General features: G+C 47.9%; 1 protein-coding gene across 3 annotated transcripts in view; it reads right to left on the minus strand.

Annotated features, from left to right (window-relative positions):
* ZFR (zinc finger RNA binding protein) overlaps positions 1–23898 on the minus strand; it is a 1119848-nt gene that overhangs the window by 987464 nt on the left and 108486 nt on the right. For all 3 annotated transcript variants that reach the window (XM_069627081.1, XM_069627082.1, XM_069627083.1), the window contains exon 3: positions 14021–14102. In XM_069627081.1, the coding sequence (XP_069483182.1) occupies positions 14021–14102 (82 nt within the window). The remainder of the gene's footprint in view (positions 1–14020; positions 14103–23898) is intronic.

Raw genomic sequence — 23898 nt, forward strand, 5'->3', positions numbered from 1 at the left:
GGCTTCAGGAGTGAAACCGGCCTCTGAATCCAGAGTGTCTGGGGTAGTTAGGAGGGAGGTGTTTGAAGCTCCCTGTGCTCCGTCTCCTAGGAGACTCAAATGCACTTTGTGGTGATTGGCTGGCTGACTGTCCGGCAAGGACAGCCACCCTGCTGGGTGAGTGGCATCTAGGCTGGAATGAATGGGAGAGAACTGAATAAAAAGACGATTTTCTTGGCTTTGAAGGCAGAGTCGACCACTGGATGAAGGAAACGAAGAAGAGCTTGAAGAGGACAGCTACTACAACTCCTGGACAGTTGGGTTGCCCGGTAAAGCCCTGCTGCAGGTCCAAATCGTCAAATTCGCATCGACAGAAGCCGTGCAAGGACGACTTCTCCCTTTGAGTTGGTGGAACCAGTCAACTCCCAATTAAGCCACCTGGACACCCATCTCAGAGCTGGTTGCATTTCCTTAGAGTGCCGCAGGAAACCATAGAGCCAGGGAGAGGGACATCAGATTGTGTGCGTTGCTTGTAAGCTGGCCGAAAGCTTTTGGAAGATCCTCCGGACTCCCACGAAGCAGGACTGACCAAACCTGACCCGCCCCACCCCCCTCAGTTGAGTGCGGGACCTCAGATGTGAGGAAAGTCCACCTTGACAGCCAGGAACCGCGCTTATTGCCATTTGCTGTATCACAAGGAGCTGAAACGCGAAAAAGCCACTGAAAGAAAAGTTTGCCTGTTGCCAGCATTGACGGTGCCAGTATAGTGCAGGAGTCCCGACATCCTCCCTCTTGTCCCCACGACTGAGGCCCAGGAACAGTGAGATCTGCAGAGCTGTACAGTAACAGAAGTCTTCAGCTGCATCTTTTTCTTCTTTACTAAGGTACTGTAAAACCTAGCATAGGAGAACTCGCCTCTTACTATGGAAGTGCTTGTAACTCCTGCAACTCACAAGTCTAATCAGCTTCTGGCCCTACATTTGATTCTTCTTGTTCTCAAAGACTCCTAAGAACTTGTGCAAAGTCTTTTCCATTTACTTACCTGAGCTGCTGCATCCTATACAAAGACTTTGGCCTATTGACGTTGGCTTAGGCTACTGAATTGAATGACTCTTCTCAGAGCTATCAGAAAGTATTTGCCTTATTAATGACTATTTGTATTTCTTGTGTTCTAATAACATTTGCCTTTTACTTAATTTTTAAAGAGTATTCTGTATGACAACAGTGAGGTATTAAAGTCCCCAGCACCCTTGTTACTGATGTCACCTGTGGGTGTACGTTGTGTCTGTGGGCCATCCCACAAGGGCCTTGTCGGATTCAGAAACTCTGATTGTACAGTATTGAAGTAGATTTGTGTGTTACTATTCTATTGCTCCCTTTTGAAGAAGGCTTTATAACTGACTGATAAGTTATTAATTGTTTATGCAAGAAACCTCGAGTGTAAGATTTTATTTGAATACCTGCAACTGTGAATCTTTGTGTAACTCCACTACAGCTCACATTTCCCCTCTTGAGATAAGCCCGGCTGCTCAACACGCAACCAAAACTGTGTAGTACAAGCTTATACCAAAGGTTGGGTTGCCTATACATGTAGTCATAGTTGTTTGTAGTGTTCCCAGAGGGTACTGCATTCAAACTTTGCCTAACAGCATGTCATTGCACGTGTTGCACTTTAGCAAGTCACATGTGACCATTTGCGTTTGCTAGGGTCTGCCCTTTGTAAAACCCTTCAAATGTTGCGTTGCATGCATGGCTGGAGCCCTTGCACCAACAAGTATATCGACTGGTTGCAAGTAGGTTTGACATGGGGGATAGCTCAGTGGCAACGTGCACGCTTTGGAAGCAAGACGACACTAGGCAACACAGGTTCGATCCCCGGGTCCGTGCTTGGAAACCTCTGGGTATTTAAGCGTGCAAATAAGGCAAAAAATAAAAAAATAAACCAATTACACAAAAGAAAAATTCCTGTAACAGCGCCTCGATGCCCGTGGGCTGTGTGAGCGCTTTAACAAATGCAAAATATGGTTGCTTTGCGTGCGATTTGGCTACATTGCATACATTGTTGGTTACATGGGTGTGGTGATTGTTAGAGCATCTATTTTATCAATCATATGTCAGTGCATGGCTGGAGATGATGCAGTGAGCAGTGCTGCAGCGTGTACAGTGGGTGCAGTGTCGCAATACTGTCCGTATGGAAGAGGGTAGGGTTGAAGTGGATGCAATATGTGCTTTGGTAGTTTGCATTGAGCAGACTAGTAAGTGGTGTACTGCAGTCTACATTATTGCTTGTATGCAGTTACTTCTTACAGTTGTGGCTGCATGGGTGGAGATGCTGCAGTGAGATTAGTGTAGAAGAGGGTACATTTGAACTGGTTCTTCTATGTGCTTCGGTAGTCTGCATTGCGCAATTAAGTAAGCGTAAGTGTTGACGTGCACTATGCAGTATTGCTTCTATGTACTTACTAGAGTGTTGGGAGCAGGACCAATGTTGTCAAGAATGTGCCGTTTGGTTGGCAGTAATAGAATGCTTTGTGATGGAAGAGGGTAGGGGTGCCAACCAGTGTGGTATGTGTGTGGATTATGGTGACTGGAACATGTTTGCAGGCATTGCTGCATTATGGGGCGGCAGTTAGGTAGAAGTGCTGGTGCCTATGTTGCCTTTGGAAATTTTGGAACCTGGCTACATGTTCGCCTGCATGGCTCTTATTTTGTGGTGGGTGTGGCCAAGGCCTAGACTGTTGGGTGCATGGCCAAAGGCCGTAGCACATAGGCCATGCACCCAACAGCCTAGCCCTTCACCACAACACAATGCAGGCACGCAGTTGTAACTCTGCATGTATTTGAAGTTGGTCACTTTTACACAATGGTTGTGGAGGACATTGTAGACTTGGTAGAACAGCAGAAGTGAGCTGCTATGCGTAGATTAGCATATGGTGCAGTGCATTTCACCTGTTGCACAATAGGGAACCACATGTGACCGTTTGCTGTGTTTAGGCCCTTATAAGACCTTTGCTTTAGGAAGTGCTGTAAGATATTGCAGCATGAAAGGAGTGCTCAGCACCACACATGTAAAATATGGCCAATGTACACAGGCACCTACATACCGTTCAGCACACCCGACGCAACGTTATGCAGCCATGCATGCAAATATGTGGCCAGGGTAAAAGCTGGCAGGCTCAATTGCAGATGGGGAGTGCATTGCACATGACATGAGCCTTTAAATATAAGGTGTACTACGGTGTGTTCTCTGTGGTGAGGGGCTAGCGCCTTGGATGCATGGCTGGAGTGGAAAGGGAAGAAAGTCTGTCCCTGCTTTACTGGGGCACGGCCCTCACTGTAGCTGAGAAAGCGCACGTGCCACATCCTGCCCTTTTATGCATGGTGGGCTTGGAAGTGGAACTGTGAGAATTAGCCAATCAGGTGTCGAGGGTGTGCCTCACAGCAAGGGCCGGTACCATTCCCCCCCCCCCACCCCATCAGTCTGTGTAGTGAGGGTGGCAGGCAGCGATGGAGAGGCGCAAAGTCCCAATAGTAGGCGATACCTTTTTTTGCAGCATATGGTCTGCAAGGATGTTTTAAAGCTCTGCTGCCCTACAGGAGTGCCCCTGTTGGCTGCAGCAGATGTGTAAAATGCTGCACATGAAATTCCACTACTGCATTGTTGGAAGGGCAGTACCCTGCCCACAGTTCAGTTTGTCACATGCAGTACGGACACTTCAAAGTACGGCATTAGCAGTAGGACTAGCATTCACAGAGATGAATACATTCTGGAACTGAACTGTATAAACTGCACTTTTCTTGATTTAATTGCGAACTGCATAACGTGTATTTCTCCTGTAACTAAGTTCTTAAGCAATCTTGTACTGTTTGCGCCCAGCTACCCCTTCGGGTTTGGTTCTGCGCTATACCAAATAAACAAACAAATACAAGAATGCTTACAACGAGAAATGCAGCTTCATTAAGTGGAGCAGGAAGATAATTATTCAGCGAGCCCCATGCGGCTACAGTACTTTTCTAACCAACACTGATATTCTTTGAGCTCCGAAGAATCTGCTGTCTGCTTACTTCTCTTTACATGCACTAGTATATGCGTGACCAAGCCGCACCAGCTTTGCCATTTTGCAGACTCACTACAAACTATCACACCGGCAGTTAAATGTTTGCTCCAACTCTACGAACCGCAGGTGAATCCTTGACACTTTCCATCACAGTGCTCAGTGCCGAGACGGTGTGTCCGTTTCACAGGTCACGGAAAGGCAAGCAGCACATCAATCAAATTAATGCAACATGTAACACGCCCACCGTACACTGGTGGTCGCTGTTCCTCATTTTCAGTGGGCCTCATACAGCCAGGCGTGCTGCAGCTATAAATTGGTAGATTTGCACAGCAAGCCACATAGTCGCCAGGACTACTTGAAATGCGGTAACCTACCATATGAATCCATAGGGCTAGCGACAGGGGCGGTTTTACCAGCACACAGAGGATGCCCTACCTATGCACATGGCTGTACAACAGATACATGTGCGCTCCCACAACTGATTAAGAATGCATTAGAAGATGCAGCAAGTACTGGAGTCCTACAGATACCTGCGGTGTGATTGCACATACGCCGGCCAGGTGCAGTCTCCCTAGGAAACCTCCATATTGCTTACCTGCAGTTATCTGGGATAGTACTGTGCGGCAGAGATTCACCATGCAATGTTAACTCAAAAAGAAAAACCGCTTACACGCTCACCAACACTTAACATGTACACCTTTAATTTCTAGAATTCAACACTATTAGGGAAGGGGTAGCACAAATAGATATATACACAGGGGAATTTGGGCTTTCAATAAGTTTGTCATGAGGGCAGCCAAGAAATCAGTGACAAAACGATGTTACCGGGACATTATGGTTCAATTCCAATACCAAAAACCTATCCACTTCACAGCTAACACTATGCTAAAGGAAGGTTCTGGTTACAGCGCCCTACTAAAAACCTATCAAATTCAGTGAAAAAACGTTGGTAAAGGGACGTTATGCTTCAGTTGCCCCAAGAACAACCTATCAAATTCAGTGCAAAAACTTTTGTTACAGGGACATTAGTTACTTAGTAATAACAACCTATCCATAATATGGTTACAAGTAAAACCGAAAACCCCCAGAAATTTGCCAGTTATGGTAAGCTAAGCAACCATAACTCGCGCCACCACTGTGCCCTGCTAAGACTAACACCCATGACTTCAAAGATGACATGACAAATGTATTTGATGACATCACCAATGACATGTCTGGCTCCCTCTTTTTGTTCACCGACATGTAGGGCAGGTGGTTTTCTTCACTGACAGTCAGGAAGTAAACATTCAAAAGGTACTAGGTCTGTAGACCTTACCCTTACCATATGTAACCAGAACCTTCCTTTAGTATAGTTTTTTCAGTAAAGGGGATAGGTGTTTAGTAGTGCAACTTAACCTTAACGTCCCGTTAGCAATGTTTTTGTTAGATATATATAATACATTACTCACCGTAATCGTATTTCTGATGCTTGTATCTGCTTAGATTCACATGCTGTGCATAGGCCGACATCTAGTGGAAGCTGCGGAGCATTACAGTTTGTTTTTTCGAAACTCGAAAATGGGCGTCGACACAGGGCGTGCCAGTAATACTATCCCTAGTGTGACGTCCACTGTACCCAAGATCCCTCACGCGTCTAGGATCCTCAGATTGTATTTTTTCTGACATGAGGAGTAGCGTGAGTACAGATAATCCAAGCAGATAGACAGAAAGGTAAGACTACAAGCAATTATGCGCCTTCTCTCGGAGGGGAGGCAGGGTGGGTCGCATGTGAATCTAAGCAGATACAAGCATCATAAATACGATTAAGGTGAGTAATGTATCCCTTCTGAGGCTTGTGGAATCTGCTTAGATCACATGCTGTGCATAGATTAGCAAGCAGTACCAGAAGGAGGTTGGAAGTGAGAAGGGTCATGAGCAAATAAATGTCTTAGAACCGCTTGTCCCACTTGTGTATCTGTCTTGGAATGGGTGTCAATGCAGTAATGCTGAGTAAAAGTGTGAATAGAGCTCCAAGTAGCTGCTTTGCAAATGGTGTCGAGGGAACATTTGCAATGAAAGCCAGAGTGGCCCCAATGCCTCTAGTAGAGTGGGCCCTTGGCGTAAAAGGCAGAGTCTTTTCAGAGAGTGAGTAACACAGCTGGATACAGTTAATAATCCACTTCGAGATGGCTCCTTTAGAGACGCGATCCCCCTCTCTGCCTGTAGCTACGGAGACAAACAGTTGATCTGTTTTCCTTAGCGGTCTTGTTTTATTTACATAGTAGAGGTCCGCCCTACGCACATCTAGGGTATGTAGTTTCACCTCAGCCGAGCTTTGCGGGTTCTGGATGAAAGCCGGAAGCTCGATGGACTGGTTTACATGGAATTTTGATATAAATTTAGGTGAGAACCTAGGGTGTGTGCGTAAAACCAGTTTGTCTTTATGGGTAGTAAAGAAGGGATCCTGCACTGACAGAGCCTGAATTTCACTGACCCTTCTTATAGAAGTAATAGCTACTAAGAAGGCCATTTTATAAGTCAGGTGTTTGAGACTGCTTTTATGCATGGGTTGGAAAGGGGGGCCCATGAGCTTGGCTAGCACCACATTAAGGTCCCACCCTGGCGGTGGGTTTGAAATAGGAGGGTGAAGTCTCTTTACTCCTTCCATGAAGGCTTGAACTACTGGTACTTTCCACCACGAGCCTTTGCTATGGGAAGTGGTGTAAGCCGAGAGAGCTGCCAGGTGTACTTTCAGTGAGTTAAAAACCAATCCTGCATCCAGCAGGTGGAGCATGTATGTAACAATAGTGGAAGGAATGCAATCAACTGGGTTGATTTGTCTACTCTGGCACCAGATAACAAACCTCTTCCACTTGTGCCTTGTGTTTGGCTTCCTAGATTCCTTTAGGATGTCCATACACCTCTGTGGCAATTTGAGGTGTCCAAACTCTATGACCTCAGGAGCCATGCTGCCAGGTTCATTGAATTGGGTTGCTGGTGCACTGTTTGACTTTGGTGCTGGGACAGTAGGTTGTACCAGGCTGGAAGTTTGATGGGCTCGCACACCGCCATCCTGCGTAGGTGTGGGAACCACGGTTGTCTTGCCCACATAGGAGCAACTAGGACGAGCGTCATCGATTCCCTGTTCATCTTGTTCACCACTTTCCTGATGAGAGGAGTTGGTGGAAAAGCATACGCAAACATCCCTGACCAGTTCATCCACAGGGTGTTCCCCTGGGAGTCTGGTTGGGGGAACCTGGATGCAAATCCTGGGCATTGTTTGTTTTCGCTTGTGGCGAATAAGTCTATAGTGGGGAAACCCCACTTAGAGAAGATATCTTCTACGACCTCTCTGTGAAGAACCCATTCGTGTTCCTCTGGGAGGGAGTCTCTGCTCAGAGCATCCGCTAGGGAATTGAGCTCCCCTGGAGCATGTTGTGATGACAGGGAGATGTTCTGTCTAAGTGCCCATATCCAGATTTTCTGGGCAAGCTTGGAGTCCCTCCTTGCTTGTTCAGGTAGAACATGGCTGTAGTGCTGTCCGTCCGGATTGGCACTGACAGGTTTAGTAGATGGGGCTCGAACGCCTGAAGCGCTCTGAATACTGCCAGAAGCTCTAGCAGGTTGATGTGGTTCTTGGCCACTGAGTGAGACCAGAGAACCTGAGCTGTGTGGTGGAGATGGGGAGCTCCCCACCCTGTCAGACATGCATCTGTAGTGACTGCCTGTACTTCGGGATCGTAAAAGGGTTTCCACTTTGCGAGATTCTCTCTTGTCCACCAGTGAAGGCTTTGTACCAGTGTTGGCGAAACGACCACTAGATCGTCCCACTGACCACTTGCCTGAGACCACTGTTTTGCCAACCATTCCTGCATGGGACGCAGGTGCGCGTGGGGGACCAGGTAAATGCATGACGCCATTATGCCCAGTAAACGCATTGCCTTGCGTACCGTTATTTGTTGACCGGACTGATAATGCGGAATTTGCAGTAGTATATTGCGAATTCTTTCTTCTGAAGGAAAGGTCAACCCCTCCAGGGTATCCAGGATTGTTCCTAGGAATTGTTTTGAGGTACTTGGCACCAGGCTTGACTTCTTCTCTTTGATTGAGAAGCCTAATTCGTAGAGGAGGTCGATAGTCCTTTGAATGTTTGTCCTGCAAATTCCTGGGGTTTCTCCCGTTATGAGCCAGTCGTCCAGATAAGGGTACACTGGGATTGCCTCCCTGCGTAGGTGTGCAGCCGCCACCGCCAGTACCTTGGTGAATAGCCTTGGTGCTGAAGCTATCCCGAAGGGCAGTACCTTGAATTGGTAGTGGCAACTGTCTACCTTGAAGCGCAAGTACTTTCTGTGCGCTGGGAACATGGAAATATGAAAATAAGCATCTTTCATATCCAAGGTTGCCATGTAATCCCCCATTTTTAGGAGGGGGATTACCTCTTGTAGCGTGGTCATAGGAAATTTTTGGGGCTTGACATACTTGTTGGCAGGCCGTAACTCCAATACTGGGCGCATTGTCAAGTCTTTCTTTGGCACAAGGAAGTAAGTTGAATAAATATCCTTGTTTACCTGGTGTCCCGGGACGAGTTCTATCGCGTCCTTTTGTAGAAGAATGGCAATCTCCTCGAGGAGAATCTTCTGATGTTCTAGGGAGTGTACTCTTTGTCGTGGAGGATGGTTCCGGGGACGCTGCAGTAGCTCTATACAATATCCCGTGGATACTGTTGACAGCACCCATCTGTCTGATGTGATCCCTTCCCAAGCCTGGGTGAAGTTTGAAATGCGTCCCCCCTACTGGGGTTGCGTGAGAAGGGACCCTGAACTAAGCGTCACTGCTTTGGTGGAGGCGTGCCGCCTCCCTTGCTGGGGCTGCCTCTGCCTTTACCACGACCTCTCCTATTACCTCTGCCGTAACCCTGGGTAGACTGTTGGTTGTTGTTCCACTGTGTACCCTGCCCCTGGGAATAGTTCGATCCTCTGTGAATTTGGCCGCGTGGGCGGCGAAAATTACTATTTCCTCTGTGGTTAAGGGGTTTATTGGTTAACTGGCCAAGGGATTTGAGAGTCTCGTATTCGTTCTTGGCATTTTTCAGTGCGTCTTCGACCGCCTTACCAAACAACAGATCGGCTTCCACCGGTTTGTCTAACAATGATGCCTGAGTTTCTGCCTTAAACCCAGACTGCCGTAACCACGCATGTCTCTTGATAACAGTACCTTCTGCTATCAATCTGCCTGCGTTATCCGCGGCGTCGAAGGTTGCTTTCAAAATGCAACCAGACACGGCTCTACCCTCTGCGGAAATCCGAGCTAATTGGCCCTTTAACGGTTCAGGAGCAGAGGCTATGAGAGCCGCGACTTCTTCCCACTGATGGCAGTTGTAGCTGGCCAACAGGGTGGTGGAGTTAGCAATCCTTACTTGATAGGCGGACGTTGAGGCTACTTTCCTGCCAAAACCGTATAGTTTTTTGCTCTCCTTGTCAGGAGGAGCTTCTGACGAAGACAAGGGTGTTCCAGCCCGCTTACGAGTGTTGGTAACAACTAGGGAGTCTGGCTTTAGATGCCCTCTTATATAGAGAGGGTCAGACTGAGCTGCCCTGAAAAGTTTTTCAACCCTGGGATTGGCTGCTCTGGTGAGGTTTGGGTTCACCAGGGACGGATCTATTCTCCGCTGAATGGACTTAAGGATAGGGATGGTCTGGGCAACCGGCCTCCTTTCTCCCACTAACTCTTCTGCGAAGTCCCTTTCCTCCTGTACACCGTAGGTGTCAATGTGGAAATGTTCTGCTGCGCGAGCGAGAACCTCATTTAGGAGGGGCTGATTATCGACCGGGGAGTCGGTAACCGGGGCTTAGTTCTCTACCGGGGAATCTACTCTGTATGTTTCCGGGCTATCCTCCTCTTCTTCCTGTTCCTCATCATCCCCATAGTAGCCCGTCCCGGTTTGCTCTTATATCATACCAAATTCTTGGTCTCCACAAAAGGAAGCCTCCTCTTGATACCGTGAGTATGGTGTTGCGTAAGGTTGTACCTCGAAGGGTTCAGACCTCATCGGGGTTTCAAACCAGGCCTTCTTACTCGGGGGTATAGGATCAGTAGAGCCTGAGGGTGTGGCCCCCTGTGGATCATACGAGAGGAAATGTTCCGGATTTTTATCATAAAAATCAGCCAAAGAAGACATTCTTGACATGACCCTATCTATGTCTTCACTGGACCATTTTTTGGAACTGGAAATGACTCTCTCAGCAAGTCTATGGGATTTGTCTTGAGTAGCTTTGCTGGTTGTGGACCTATCAGCAGACTTGGGCTTGTCTGTCTGTTTAGGGGTGGTGGAGTGTTTACCAGGTGTGGAAGAATGTACAGGTAGTTTCTTCTGCTGTTTTCCCCCCTCCCCGTGCGTAGAAAAATGTTTTCCCTGTCCCTTAGTGGCTCCGGAGTTTTTCGACGCCTGGCGTCGAGGATCGGGAGAGGTGTCCCTGTCCTTCGAGCGTGGGGCCTCGCTGGCTTTAGTTGCGGGCTCCGTCTCCTGGAGCGCGGCCTGGGGGTTGAAGTCGTCTTCGTCTTCCGACGATCGAACTTCCGTTAGCCTAGGGAGCGAGGCACTCTTGGCAAGAGTGGATGATTGCCTGGAGTCATGCGGCGATCTTGATCGAGAGCACCCAGAGGACACCGAATCGGACCGTCTGTCTGTGCCTCTTTCCGAGAACTCGACGTCGTTGAGTCTCGGTTGGACTTAGTGTATTTATTGTGTGTAGTATGTGAAGCGCTTGCGTCCCCGCAGTTCTTCCCCATAGCCGCCCTGCCGGACGACCTTCCGAGGTCGGGGACCTGCGCTCGGCTGTCTTTCGACGCCGTAATGCCCTGGCCGTCGGAAAGTACGGCGTCGCTGCTATCGCTGAAGGCGCCCTCCGCTGCCATGGCCGCCTGCCTGGCGTGGTGGGCCCAGCGCTTCGTCGAACGGTCCTTAAGTGTCTAAGGTTTAAACCTACTACACGCTCTGCAGTTCGCTTCGGGGTGGTCCCTCGGCAAGCAGAGACTGCACGTGGCGTGCCTGTCGACCCAAGGGTATTTGCGGTTGCACTTGGGGCAGAATTGAAAAGGGGTACCCTCCATACGCAACTTGAGGCAGCAGGCTGTTAAGTGTAGGAAATGTATAGGGTGTACCTATATACCAAGAGTGTAGAGTATGTACCACCCCCCACTCTCCCTACTTGCAGCGCCGAGGCCAGCGGCCTACCAGGCCCGGGCCGAGGCCAGCGGCCTTCCGAGGCCCAAATCCGTCGTGCAGCAGCCGACGGTCGATTTCTTCTCCAGCCGGCGTCGAGTGTCGAAGTTCAACGTTGGGGTGGGGAAGGATGTCAATAGATTAATAATTTTAAATTTTAGCAAAAGTATGGCTAAGGCCAGGGGACTCCGCAAGATGCTTCCCACCAGTATGGCAGAAAAAAACAATCTGAGGATCCTAGACGCGTGAGGGATCTTGGGTACAGTGAACGTCACACTAGGGATAGTATTACTGGCACGCCCTGTGTCGACGCCCATTTTCGAGTTTCGAAAAAACAAACTGTAATACTCCGCAGCTTCCACTAGATGTCGGCCTATGCACAGCATGTGATCTAAGCAGATTCCACAAGCCTCAGAAATATATATATATATACATATATACTCAGCCCCAGCACTATAAAGCTCCTGAGATATAGTGTATATATTTACACACAAAAAAAAAAAAATCGCTCATTTGACCCAAGTGGCACATACCACCACCTAGTAGCCAATGCTGGAAGTTCACCACCAGTTCTGAACCACATCAGTGAAGCATTGTGGGTATGCAAATGAATCCAAATGCAAACATCTTTCTCCAAAATTATCTGAAAGGGCAGTGCTACTTTGAACATAGCTTAATCAACCCAAGACAGACATTTTGCAAGGCTGTCAAGACGACATCATTAGGGATCATCAGTGCAGTATAGTCTTGACAGCGTTGAGGTTGGAGCATTGCACCATGTATACGATACACCAGGTCCTTTCCTTACCAACTTGAAGACCCTGGAGTCCAGTCTCAATAGACTTGGACGGGCCCCGGTAGCAGGGACAAAGGGGAGATTCGAGCGTGGGCCAGGGAGGTACCAAAGTACCCTCCGTTAGTCAGTGTTGGAGGACCCCTACCACATGGAGCGACCCCAGGGAAGGAGTTGCTGTGACAAGAGTACCTGTCCAAAAAAAGAGCTCTTACCTCAGAGGAGCGTGAAAGATCTGCAACATTGGATTCTGACGAACTTCTTGATGTGATGGAGAAACACAAAAATAACCCTCCCTCAACTAAGTCTCAGAAAAAGCTCACATGAATCAAGAGTGGAGTAGGATGAGCAAATGTTTGACGGCATCAGGCCCAGACACCTCAAAAAGTGGCAGAGATGGGAACTTCCAAATGTAGGAGGTAAACCCGGTTATCACCAGCATAAGACAAAAGGTATAGCAGTGAAAGTGAAGCTGGTGGTGAATCAACGTAAAGAATTTCAAATTAAAAATCGTTCACGAAGGGGAAGTTAAAGCGCCAAAATTAAGAAACTGCAGCAGTGCTTAGACACCCAGTCTAGTCGAGCAGTAAAAAGGACCAACGGGCGAGGCTGGTTAGAGGAATCGGCATGGATAGGTGTGCCCATTGCATGCAACAAATTTAAGTGTAGGAAATTTGTTTTTTGGATGCAAAACCACTGCTCCTGTCCCTTTGGGACAAACTATCAGTAGGGAGGAATGGGACATAGGTTTAAAACTAATGAGGGCGAGAGGCATATAAACAGATTAACAACAGGAAAAATTACAAAGGAGTTGTGAGAAAGGGAATATTATTGTGTTAGTCGGTGTGCATGTGTAGTCTTAGGCAACTTATCAGATAGAGTGCTATCCAGAAGGGGATGTGGAGGACTTGCGACAATAAGAATTTTTCAATGAAGGCAGTGTATAGTGCTGGTTTCTTGGAAACAAATTCATCGAAAGCATGGGACTCGAAATGTGCCCATTAAACACGGGAGATTGGCAGGTAACTTTAGGAATCTTCAGAGCCTCACAGGTTCCAGGCTCCCCCACCAGTTATTGCACTTGCCTCTGGACCTGTGCACTATGTTCAGATTACTGCAACACAGCATACGCTCCATGAGAGGCGTAACCTCTTTGCACTTAACCCAAGGTCCTGCTGGACTGGGCCCACTTACACCCACCCAACCCCCCCCCACACCCCCGGCATTACATCTGTCGTTACACTTGCACAACCCAAATTTACTAGGGCTAGTAAGTTGTCTTGTTCCCCCCCCCCTCCACTTTTTCTTACCTCCCTAGTTTCATGCACTTTCACTAGGAGAAATGCAGTCGTTCCTAGCATGAGAGTTACTTTTGTTAGATCATTTGAAACTTCAGGGCCTAAGAATGACTACTATAGTCCCTTGATCCCTTCCCGCTTTGAAGCACTTCACTTGTGTATAAGCGCTGTGCAAAAAAATAAAAATCCCCAGGGAAAGAATTTGGCATTTAGAAGACAAGTCAGAAGGTACAGTGCCAGGATGGTAAATATCCACCAATATGCTGTGCCTACGTAGCTGCCTTGTAGTAACGACCCATGATCAACTTTATCTAAACCTGCCAGTGTGTGGGATGAAGGGCAACATATGCATGAAATGCAGAGTACACTAAATTGTTAATGTGTGTTTTGCTGCAATCATAATCGAGTGATTAGATGGGGTTATTAGGTTTCAATAACCCTGTTATCAAAGTACAAAACGCTTACAGTACAAGAACTTGCAAAGCCCAGTACCAGGATTAACAGATCAGACATCAATCCAAATATTGTAAGATTTGCATTTGAACATTCGTGAAAGAATGTCATATTCCTAGGGGGCGGGGGGCGGATACTGATTTATGAAAATATGACAATCTCAAGTTACAGTAGTCAACCGTTGTGCACTATTCCAAACATAAATATAATTCCTTAAAATTATAAAAACCTGCCTTACCCATACTGAGCAGCGCCACCGTGGGTGAATCCAAAGTAGTTGCCAGTTGCCATTTTGGCCTCTTCACCGAGTCGGCTCGGAACTGCAGGAGGTTTAAATAGATTAACACAAATGGGAGAGGAAAGAAAAAAAGTGAGAAAGTAGACATTAAAAAAAAATTACCCAATGTACTCACCATAGTGAGTAATGCTGACTAATTAGTCCTAATCCACAATCACTATTTACACAACACCACCTCTTGCACTCTGGCCACTCCCCTCTGCCCAACCCCCCCCCCCACAGCACACACCCCCCCCTCAAGATAAGCCCACAGACAAATGTACAGAGGTCCACACCCTGCCAACGATCTTCAGCTTTCCTTCACCCAACAGCGAGAGTAAATTGAAGAAACAAGACTATGAAGTGTCCATTAGTCACTTTAGGGGACTTTTCCTAAAGTGCTACTGGCAGTAAGACTTTAGTAACCTATCCCAGTTGTTTGTAGATTCTCTCTACCCCCGCCCCCCCACCCCCCAACTCTTAGTATTAGTCTGTACTAGCTCAGGACCTTGATAGAGTGGCAGTGCAGTCAGGCTTATCTTAAGAGGAAGATGCGAGTTGTAGGCAAGTACACTCAATCTTAGCTAGACAAGCACAACAAAGAAACACTTACACATAGTTATATAAAAAGTATATATTTACACTAGAAACACCTTAAATATTTTTTAACATTTAGGATTACTTGATAATACACTTCAAAAGCGCACTTTCACTTTTCACGGTTTCATTTGTAGCAACGTTAGAAAAGGAAAAGACTGTTATCGCATTAGTGGTTATTGCGCTGTTAGGCAAGGTTGTATGCAGTACCCTTTGGGTGCACTACAACAACCCTGACCTGGCAACAGGAACCCAACCTTTGGTATAAGCCACTACTACACATGTTGTTAGCGTGTTGAGCAGCCAGGCTTATCTCAAGAGGGGTCAATGTGAGCTGTAGGGGAGTTAGAGATTCAGCGTGACAAGTATTCAAATTAACTCTTACACACAAGGTTTCTTGATTAAACAATTAATTTATTTACCAGTCAGTTAAAATCAGCCTTCTTCAGAAGGGGGCACTATAATAAATACACAAATCTTTCCAAATCAGAGAGTCCCTTTTTGGGATGGCCTAGAGACACTACCTACACCCTCGGGTGACTTCATCAGTTAGGGTGCTGGGGACATTCATATATCACTGTTGCATTTAGAAAACTCTAGAGGAGTGTCAGAGTTTTCAGAATAAGATGAGTATTCACACAATTATTCTTAAGCAGGTAAGTACTTTCAAAATAACCCCCCCCAAAGCAAAGTCAGTTAACCCCTTCCTGGAAGGAAGGCAACACCTAAGCAGAGGAGAGTAGAGTCATTCAGGGAGCCAGGCCAGTCAATGTTAAGTTAGCAAAAGTCAAGGTGAGCGGAAGCACTTCTTGTAGTTAAGTAAAAGTCTTGCATAATGTTTTTGAAGTCTTTGTAGAATAAGAACAAATCAAAGTAGGGCCACAAGCTGATTAGGTTTGTGAGGTAAAGAAGCTAGCAGCAACTCTACAGATGCAACCAAATCAAGTCTCAAATAAGGACAAGTGTGGTTACATGACAAGAGGTAAGTTCTCTTAGACTGTACAGTAACTTTAGGTTGAAGAAATGTGCAGCAGATGACTTCTGTTCCTTTGCAGCTTTGCAGATCCTGGTGTTCTTGGGCCTCAGTCGTGGGGACAAGAGGGAGGACTTCTGGGGACTCCCGCACTGCAATCTGACGGTCACCGCTCGCAACCGGCAATCTTAAAACAAGTGGCATTTCAGTGTTTCAGCCAATTGCGTCTACTGCAAATAGCAACACCTCGGTTCCTGGCTGTCAAAATGGGCTTTCCTTGCATCCATCTGGGGTCTAGCACTCTGTGGAGGTGGCTAAGGCTCAGTCAGTCGGCTTCCTGGAGCTCTGGGCCAGCTTAAAACCAATGCACACGATCCAGTGTTCCTCTCTCTGGCTATTCGGTTCCAGCAGCAACTGCAGTGGAATTTCAACCAGTTCCAAGAGGATGTCCAGGTGGCTTACTTTGGAGTTGATTGGTCCCACCAACTCAAGTGGAGAAGTTGTCCTTGCAGGACTTCGAAACGAAAGGTGAGTTTCAGCACAGCAGCAGGCCTTCACCAGGCAAACCAACGGTCCAGGAGTTGCAGTAGGCGTCTCTTCCAAGTTCTTCTTCGGATTCCTTCGTCCAGTGGTCGACTGCCTTCCAAGCCAAAAAGTCTCGCCTTTTATGCAGGTTTCTCCCATTCATTTCAGCCTAGCTGTCAAGTCACCCAGCAGTGTGGCTGTGCACGCCGGACAGCCAGCCGGCCAATCACTTAAGAGTGCATTCCTGTCTCCTAGGAGACAAAGCACAGGCAGTTTGAAGCACCTCCCTCGCTTCCCGCACCCGCAATGTAAAAGATGATGCCTATGGAGTTTAGACTCTACAACCAAGAGAAACACAGTGTGCAAAATCACATTAAAATACATGAGAGAGAGAGAGAGAGAGAGTGGGGGGAAAAGGGACTCTCTCCAGGTTAAAAATGAAAGTCCTCAAAATCCAGCAAAGTTGCTGGGGCTCTATAAGGTGGAGGGAATTCGCACATTTCAGAGAATTCTCCCTAACACGCGCACTCATGCGGTTTTGAACGAGTTATACGCTAGTACATTGACTCCGTAAACACATATAAAGTCACTTAAAGGGAGGAAAATGGTTAGTGCAGTATACGTTTTAAGCAAAGTTTGAATGCAGTATACTCTGGGAACACTAAAAACGACTGGTGTGGGCACCCCAACCTTTGGTATAAGCTTGACCTAAACAGTTCTGGTAGCGTGTTGAGCAGCCAGGCTTATCTCAAGAGGGGAAATGTGAGCTGTAGTGGAGTTTTATAAGTGCAAGAAGTGCCACAAATACTAAGAAGATTATTGTGCCTGGACTGCACAGTTCCACACTGGCTGTACCAGATGAAGAGAGCGGTGCAAATCATATATATACACAAAGAACAGTCTAATCATTGTAAGAATGACAGTGTTTTATTCCAGAAGATAATCAACCAATAGGCGTGTTACTAATGTGGATGGGATAACTTATGACCCAAAAAAACGTTGGGTTGGGAGAATATGGGCAACAATTCCGCATACAATTGGACCCTGCCGACTACAAACCATTCAAGGTTTTAAGAGACTCCGGGACAAACTATCCCAGGAGACAGAGAGTGTACCCCCTCACTGTTAGAAGATTCTTCTAGCAGAGTTCAGAGTAACTCTGAATAGAATCGACACAAGACATTTCATACCCCTGAAGAAAGTCCTACATCTCAGTGTTTAAGGGACAGAAACCTTTACAAGTTGGGAACCTATAGAGTACATCAAATAATATGAAATAGCCAGAATTTTCTATGGCATAAGGATCTGTGTGTGAATAAGTTAGAAGTGAATAAGTTATAAGAGAAATCATATTAATACCCACTTATATAGATACACTAATGTTGTTTTTACTTGTGCATTTGTTTTATGTGATATGATGATTTTTTTATTAATAAGTCTATATTGTGTGTGTTTAATAAAAATAAAAAATATATATGACAATGAAAAATATGTAATGGTATTGACTGCCAGACAGGATACCCATTTAGATTGGCACTTGTGTGTTTTTCAACCTTTTTTGCATAAGTACTTCTCCATGGAGTAAGACGTTTTTAATCACCCACTGTGCAAAAAGCAGTTTCGAGAATAGAGCTGTTGTGGAGTTATACAAAGATTCACCATTCCAAGTATTCAAATAAACTTACACTCAAGGTTGCTTGCATAAACAATTAGTCCGTTATAAAGCCTTCTTTAGAAGGGAGCTATAGAATAGTAACACACAAATATACATCAATACTGTACATTTTGAGTTCCTGAATCAGACCGTTTGGGATGGCCCACAGACACAACCTACACCCACAGGTGACTTCAGTAACTAGGGGGCTGGGGACATTAATAGCTTAGTGTTGGCATTCAGAATACTCTTCAAAAGTTGGTAAAAGGCAAAGGTTATAAGAACACAAGAGACCACAAATATTCTTAAGCAGTGCAGATACTTTTAGAGTTCACTAGAAGAGCCATTCAATTCAATAGGCTAAGCTAAAGTGAATGGGCAAAAATCTTGGATAAGATAAAGCACTTCTGGTAAGTAATGGAAAAGTCTTGCACAAGTTCTTAAGAGTTTTTGATGAAAAGAAGAATCAAATGTAGGACCACAAGCTGATTAGATTTGTGAGTTGTGGAAGTTACAAGCATTTCTCCAGTAAAAGGTAGTTCTTAGGGAGGCCACCAGGGGGCGCACAGGCAATGGCTGCCTGATTCCCGTGCTCCGCCAACGGCCAGGTTTTAACCCCCCCCCCGCGGCGAGAGTGTGGGCCGAAGTGCAGGGAGAACCCCTGGTGCCCCCACGGAGCGAAACAGCGAGGTCGGAGGACCCCCGGAGAGAGGAGATCCGGGGCTGCAGACTCAGCAGCGGAAGCGCCGCAGAGGGCCCGGGCGGCCGGAGGACGAAGCCGCGGCCCGCCGACACAGAAGGCCGGGACGGGAGGGTCCGTCCTCCCACACCGCGACGGGCACCCGTCCCCCACGGCGTGGACACAGGAAGCGGAGACCTGGGGGATTCCTGGACCTCCCAGGCGAGGAAGGCGTGGGCCGCGTGGGAGACGCGCCCGACCCGGAGGCGGGAGCGCCGGCCCAGATAGGCCTCTGGAGAGGCGAGAGCGGCGCTCCGGAGCGGACTTAGTGGCCCCCGTGGGGGGATAGCGGGGTTCCCGCGAGGCGGGCGGCAGCTCTTCCGCCTCCCCCACCCCCATAGTGGGCCTCAGGCAGCGGGGAGGTGCGCCCTCAACCAACACGCGCAGGTCGCGTCTGCGGCCCGCCACCACGCGACGACTGGCGCACCAGCCGAACGTCCCTCCCGCGTCAAGGAAGACATAAAGGGCGCGGAAGGCCCAGAGGCCACTGGGTGTGAGGCCCCCGCCGGGGGCTGGCGGGGCGTGTGCCCACCCAGAGGCGCTCCCCCAGGCACAGCGAAGACCCGTAAAAGGAGAGAGAGGCAGCCTAGCCCCCCCGCCTCCCCGGACCCCCGACCCCACCACCAGAGAGGGCTTTGGGCACATTCATCACGCTGGTCGGGTCCGCGGCCCACCACCACGCGGTGACCAACGCAGCAACCAAGCACTCCTCCCCCCCTCAAGGAGGACATAAAGGGAGCGGAAGGCCCCGAGGATACCGGGTGTGAGGCCCCCGCCCGAGGCTGGCGGGGCGTGTGCCCGCCCTTCCACCAGTGGGGCACAGGTGGACCCGCGAAGTGACCCACGAAGTAAACCAGGAGCCCCCCTCAATCAAAGCATACCCAACGGAGAACCCAGGGGGGGACCGAATGGACTGGCAGAGGAACTTGCAGAAATATTGCTACCGAGACCCAGGCCCCTACGAAAAAGACCCGGTCCAAGTCAGAGGGATGGTCCATTCAGAGGCCGCTGCGCCCTCAACGGAGGCAATGGAAAGGGGCTTCGGGTCCATTTTGCAAGAAATTACAGACATGCGCTCAGACATTGCCCAAAAGTTTGAAAAGATGGACCAACGGGTTGACAAAGTTGAGGACAGACTCCTACAAGTCGAATCCAATCAATCCTCCTCAGCAACCCTAGAGATAGAGGCAAATGACAATGCATTACTTACCGTAAAAGCATTTCTGATGGTTGTATCTGCTTAGATTCACATGCTGTGCATAGGTCCGACATCCAGTGGTCACTGCGGAGTATTGCATTTTGTTTTTCGTAGTCGAAAAGGGGACGTCGACAAGGCGTGTCTGTAACACTATCCCTATAGTGACGTGCGTTGTACCCACAATCCCTCACGCGTCGAGGTCCCTCTGTTTGTATTTTTCTGCCTGAGGGAGCCTTATAGACTTGAGTGAGTACAGAAAAGAGAGATATAAAGGAAGTCTATGTTCCTTCCATCCGAGCGGGGAGGAAGGGTGGGCGCATGTGAATCTAAGCAGATACAACCATCAGAAATGCTTTTACGGTAAGTAATGCATTGTCTTCTGATGTTTGTTAATCTGCTTAGAATCACATGCTGTGCATAGACTAGCGAGCAGTACCCGGAGTTGGCGGTGGGTTATGAGAAGGAACAGTAGAGAAAAGATGTCTTAATACTGCCTGTCCCACCTGGGAGTCAGATCTCGAGTGTGCTTCTAGACAGTAGTGTTTTGTAAAGGTGTGCACAGAACTCCAGGTAGCCGCTTTGCAGATGGACTCAAGGGGAACATTTGCAATGAATGCTATGGAAGCCCCAGTGCCTCGAGTGGAATGTGCTCTTGGCTTGAAGGGTAGTTCTCTCTTAGCAAGAGTGTAACAGAGAGTGATGCATTGAACAATCCATCTAGATATAGTGGATTTTGAGACCGCATCTCCTTCTCTTCCTGCTGCCACCGAGACAAAGAACTGATTAGTCTTTCTCAGTGGTCTGGTTCTTTCCATGTAGAACATGACAGCTCTACGTACATCTAGTGTATGCAAACTTTTTTCTCCCGAGCTGGAAGGGTTTTGAAAGAACGTTGGTAGTTCTATAGTTTGGTTTACATGAAATTTCGAGATGAATTTGGGTGCAAACCTTGGGTGTGTGCGTAGAACCACTTTATTTTTGTGAACTGTTACGAAGGGGTCTAGTACAGAAAGAGCCTGTAGTTCACTTACTCTCCTAATGGAGGTGATAGCTATTAGGAAAGCAGTCTTAAGGGTGATATCTTTAAGAGTTGCCTTGTGCATGGGTTCGAAGGGAGGGCCCATGAGTCTGGAAAGTACCACATTTAAGTCCCATCCGGGAGCTGGGTTAGCTATCGGAGGGTGTATCCTCTTTACCCCCTCCATGAAGGCTTTGATAACTGGTATCTTCCACCACGACACTTTAAGTTGGGAAGTGGTGTATGCAGAAAGTGCCGCTAGGTGGACTTTAATGGAATTGAACACTAAACCTGAATCCAGTAAATGGGTCAAGTATAGAATAATGTCAGTAGGAGAGCAGTCAACTGGGTTGATGCTAGTACCTCTACACCAGATAACGAATCTTTTCCATTTGCTAGAATAGCAGTGTCGAGTATTAGGTTTTCTGGCTTCCCTGAGGATGTCCATACATCTCTGTGGGAGTTGTAAATGTCCAAATTCTATGATCTCAGGAGCCAGGCTGCTAAGTTCATGGTCTGAGGGCATGGATGCAGTGTCCTGCCCTTGTCTTGTGACAGCATGTTGTACGGGCAGGGAAGTTTCACTGGGGGAGATAGGGACATCTCCATCAAGTGAGCGAACCAAGGTTGCCGTGCCCACATTGGGGCCACTAGTATCATGGTAACCTGCTCCTGGTGCATCTTGTGCACCACTTTGTTGAGAAGGGGAGTCGGGGGAAAGGCGTAAACAAATTTCCCTGACCATTGAATCGACAGACCGTTCCCCTTGGACTGGTTCTGGGGGTACCTGGAGGCGTAACTTTGGCATTGTGAGTTCTCCAGGGTTGCGAACAGGTCTATAACCGGGAATCCCCATTGCGTGAAGATGTCTAAGACGATGTCTTCGTGCAATTGCCATTCGTACTCTTCGGGCAGGGGGAAGTCTCTGCTGAGTTTGTCTGCTAGCAGATTGAGTTCCCCTGGTACATGTTGTGCTAGTAGGAACATGTTGTGTTTGAGAGCCCACTTCCATATATTCTGGGACAGCTTGGACAGTCCTGGAGAGTGAGTGCCCCCTTGCTTGTTGAGGTAGTACATGGCTGTGGTGCTGTCTGTGAGGACCATCACTGTCTTTCCTTGTAAGTGTTCCTGAAAGGCTTTCAGTGCTTTGAACACCGCTAGTAGTTCCAGCAGGTTTATATGCTTGGATGCTAAACTCGGAGTCCACACTCCGTGTGCCGTTTGATGGGATAGGTGAGCCCCCCATCCTGTAAGGGATGCGTCTGTGGTTAGAGTGGCTTCCACTGCGGGTGTGGCAAAAGTTTTCCCTAATAACAGGTTTTCTTTTGTCCACCACCGTAGCGAGAGAACCAAGGCCTGCGAGACCACCACTAGATCGTCCCATTGTCCGCTGGCCTGACACCACTGGCTGTAGAGCCACTCTTGCATTGGGCGCATGCGCAGGCGCGCGTGAGGTACCAAATAAATACATGACGCCATCATCCCGGAATACGAGGCCGTCCCTTGTTCGAATTAGAGCCCCTAGGAATTGTTTGGTTTGGCTGGGGTCTAAGCTTGACTTCTTTTCGTTGATGGAGAAGCCCAGTTGGGACAAGAGGTCTACGGTCTTTTGGGTATTGGAGAAGCATGTTTCGTAAGAATCCCCTGTTATGAGCCAGTCGTCGAGGTAAGGGTATACCGGGATGGATAATCTGCGCAGGTGGGCCACTGCCACTGCCAGTACTTTCGTGAATACCCTTGGTGCAGATGCTATCCCGAAGGGTAGTACTCTGAACTGGTAGTGTTTGTCCTCTATTTTGAACCTGAGGTATTTTCTGTGCGATGTCAACATTAAAATATGAAAGTATGCATCTTTCATGTCCAGTGTTGTCATGTAATCCCCTTGTGATAACAGTGGGATTACCTCCTGCAAGGTCACCATACGAAACTTTTGGGGTTTGACAAAAATGTTCGCTGGACGCAGATCTAATACAGGGCGCATGGTTAAGTCCTTTTTGGGTACAAGGAAGTACACTGAATAAATACCTTCTGTTACCTGTGATAGGGGGACGGGCTCTATAGCTTCTTTTTTCAGTAGTTCTTCCACCTTTTGAAGAAGAATGGAGAGGTGTTGCGGTGTCATGCGCCGGTTCCGTGGGGGTTTGTACTTCGGGGAACCGTTGAACTCGATGCAGTATCCGTGGGCTATGGTGGATAATACCCAACGGTCTGACGTGATTCCCTCCCATGCTGAAAGGAACGATGTTAGCCGGCCCCCGACCGGTGATGCATGGGAGGGGACCCGAATTTTCGGGTCATTTGCTGGTATTGGGCGTGGAACCTCTGGGGCTGGAGCCACGACCTCTTCCTTTGCCACGGCGTTGGTCTCTGAGTGAACTGGGTGTTACCCTGGTTGGTGGGCCAGTTGGAGCCAGAGTAATATTGTTGTTGTTGGTTCTGCTGCTGTCTTTGGCCACGAAAGGAGCGTTTATTACCATAGCCTCGCCTGTTAGGGGGCCTAGAAATTTGATCAAGAGTCTTGATGGTATCAAACTCTTTTTTAGCATGTTCTAGGGCCTCATCTACTGCTTTTCCAAACAGATGCGTCTGTTCAATGGGTTTATTTATGAGGGAGGCTTGGGTTTCGGGCTTAAAACCTGAATTGCGTAGCCAAACGTGGCGCTTGAGAAGTATTCCCTGCACTAGGGAGCGGCCAGCCGTCTCAGCGGCATCTAGGGAGTTTTTAACGATGCCCTGGTTTACCAGTGTGCCCTCTGATATTATAGCTAGCAGGCGAGAACGCAGAGGTTCAGGTGCTTCCTCTGCTTCGCTGCGCAGCTTGTTCCACTGTGCATCTGCGTAGCTAGCTAAAAGTGAGTTGTTATTAGCAATTCTAGTAGAGAAGGCGGCGGAGGTCGTGATTCTCTTCCCCAGTGCGTAGAGTTTTTTGCCTTCTTTGTCTGGAGGTGCTTCACTAGTGGATAGTGGCACCCCTGCTCTTTTTCTTGTGTTGGTAACCACAAGGGAGTCCGGGATAGAGTGTCCTCTGATGTATAAAGGGTCAGAGGATGAAGGGCTGAAAAGCTTTTCTATTCTAGGGTTGACCCCTCTTACTAAAGCTGGGTTAGTAAGGGAAGGAGAAATTCTTCTTTTAAT

Source organism: Ambystoma mexicanum, chromosome 6p, assembly GCF_040938575.1.
Source record: "Ambystoma mexicanum isolate Mex_15411 chromosome 6p, UKY_AmexF1_1, whole genome shotgun sequence".
Lineage (NCBI taxonomy): Eukaryota > Metazoa > Chordata > Amphibia > Caudata > Ambystomatidae > Ambystoma > Ambystoma mexicanum.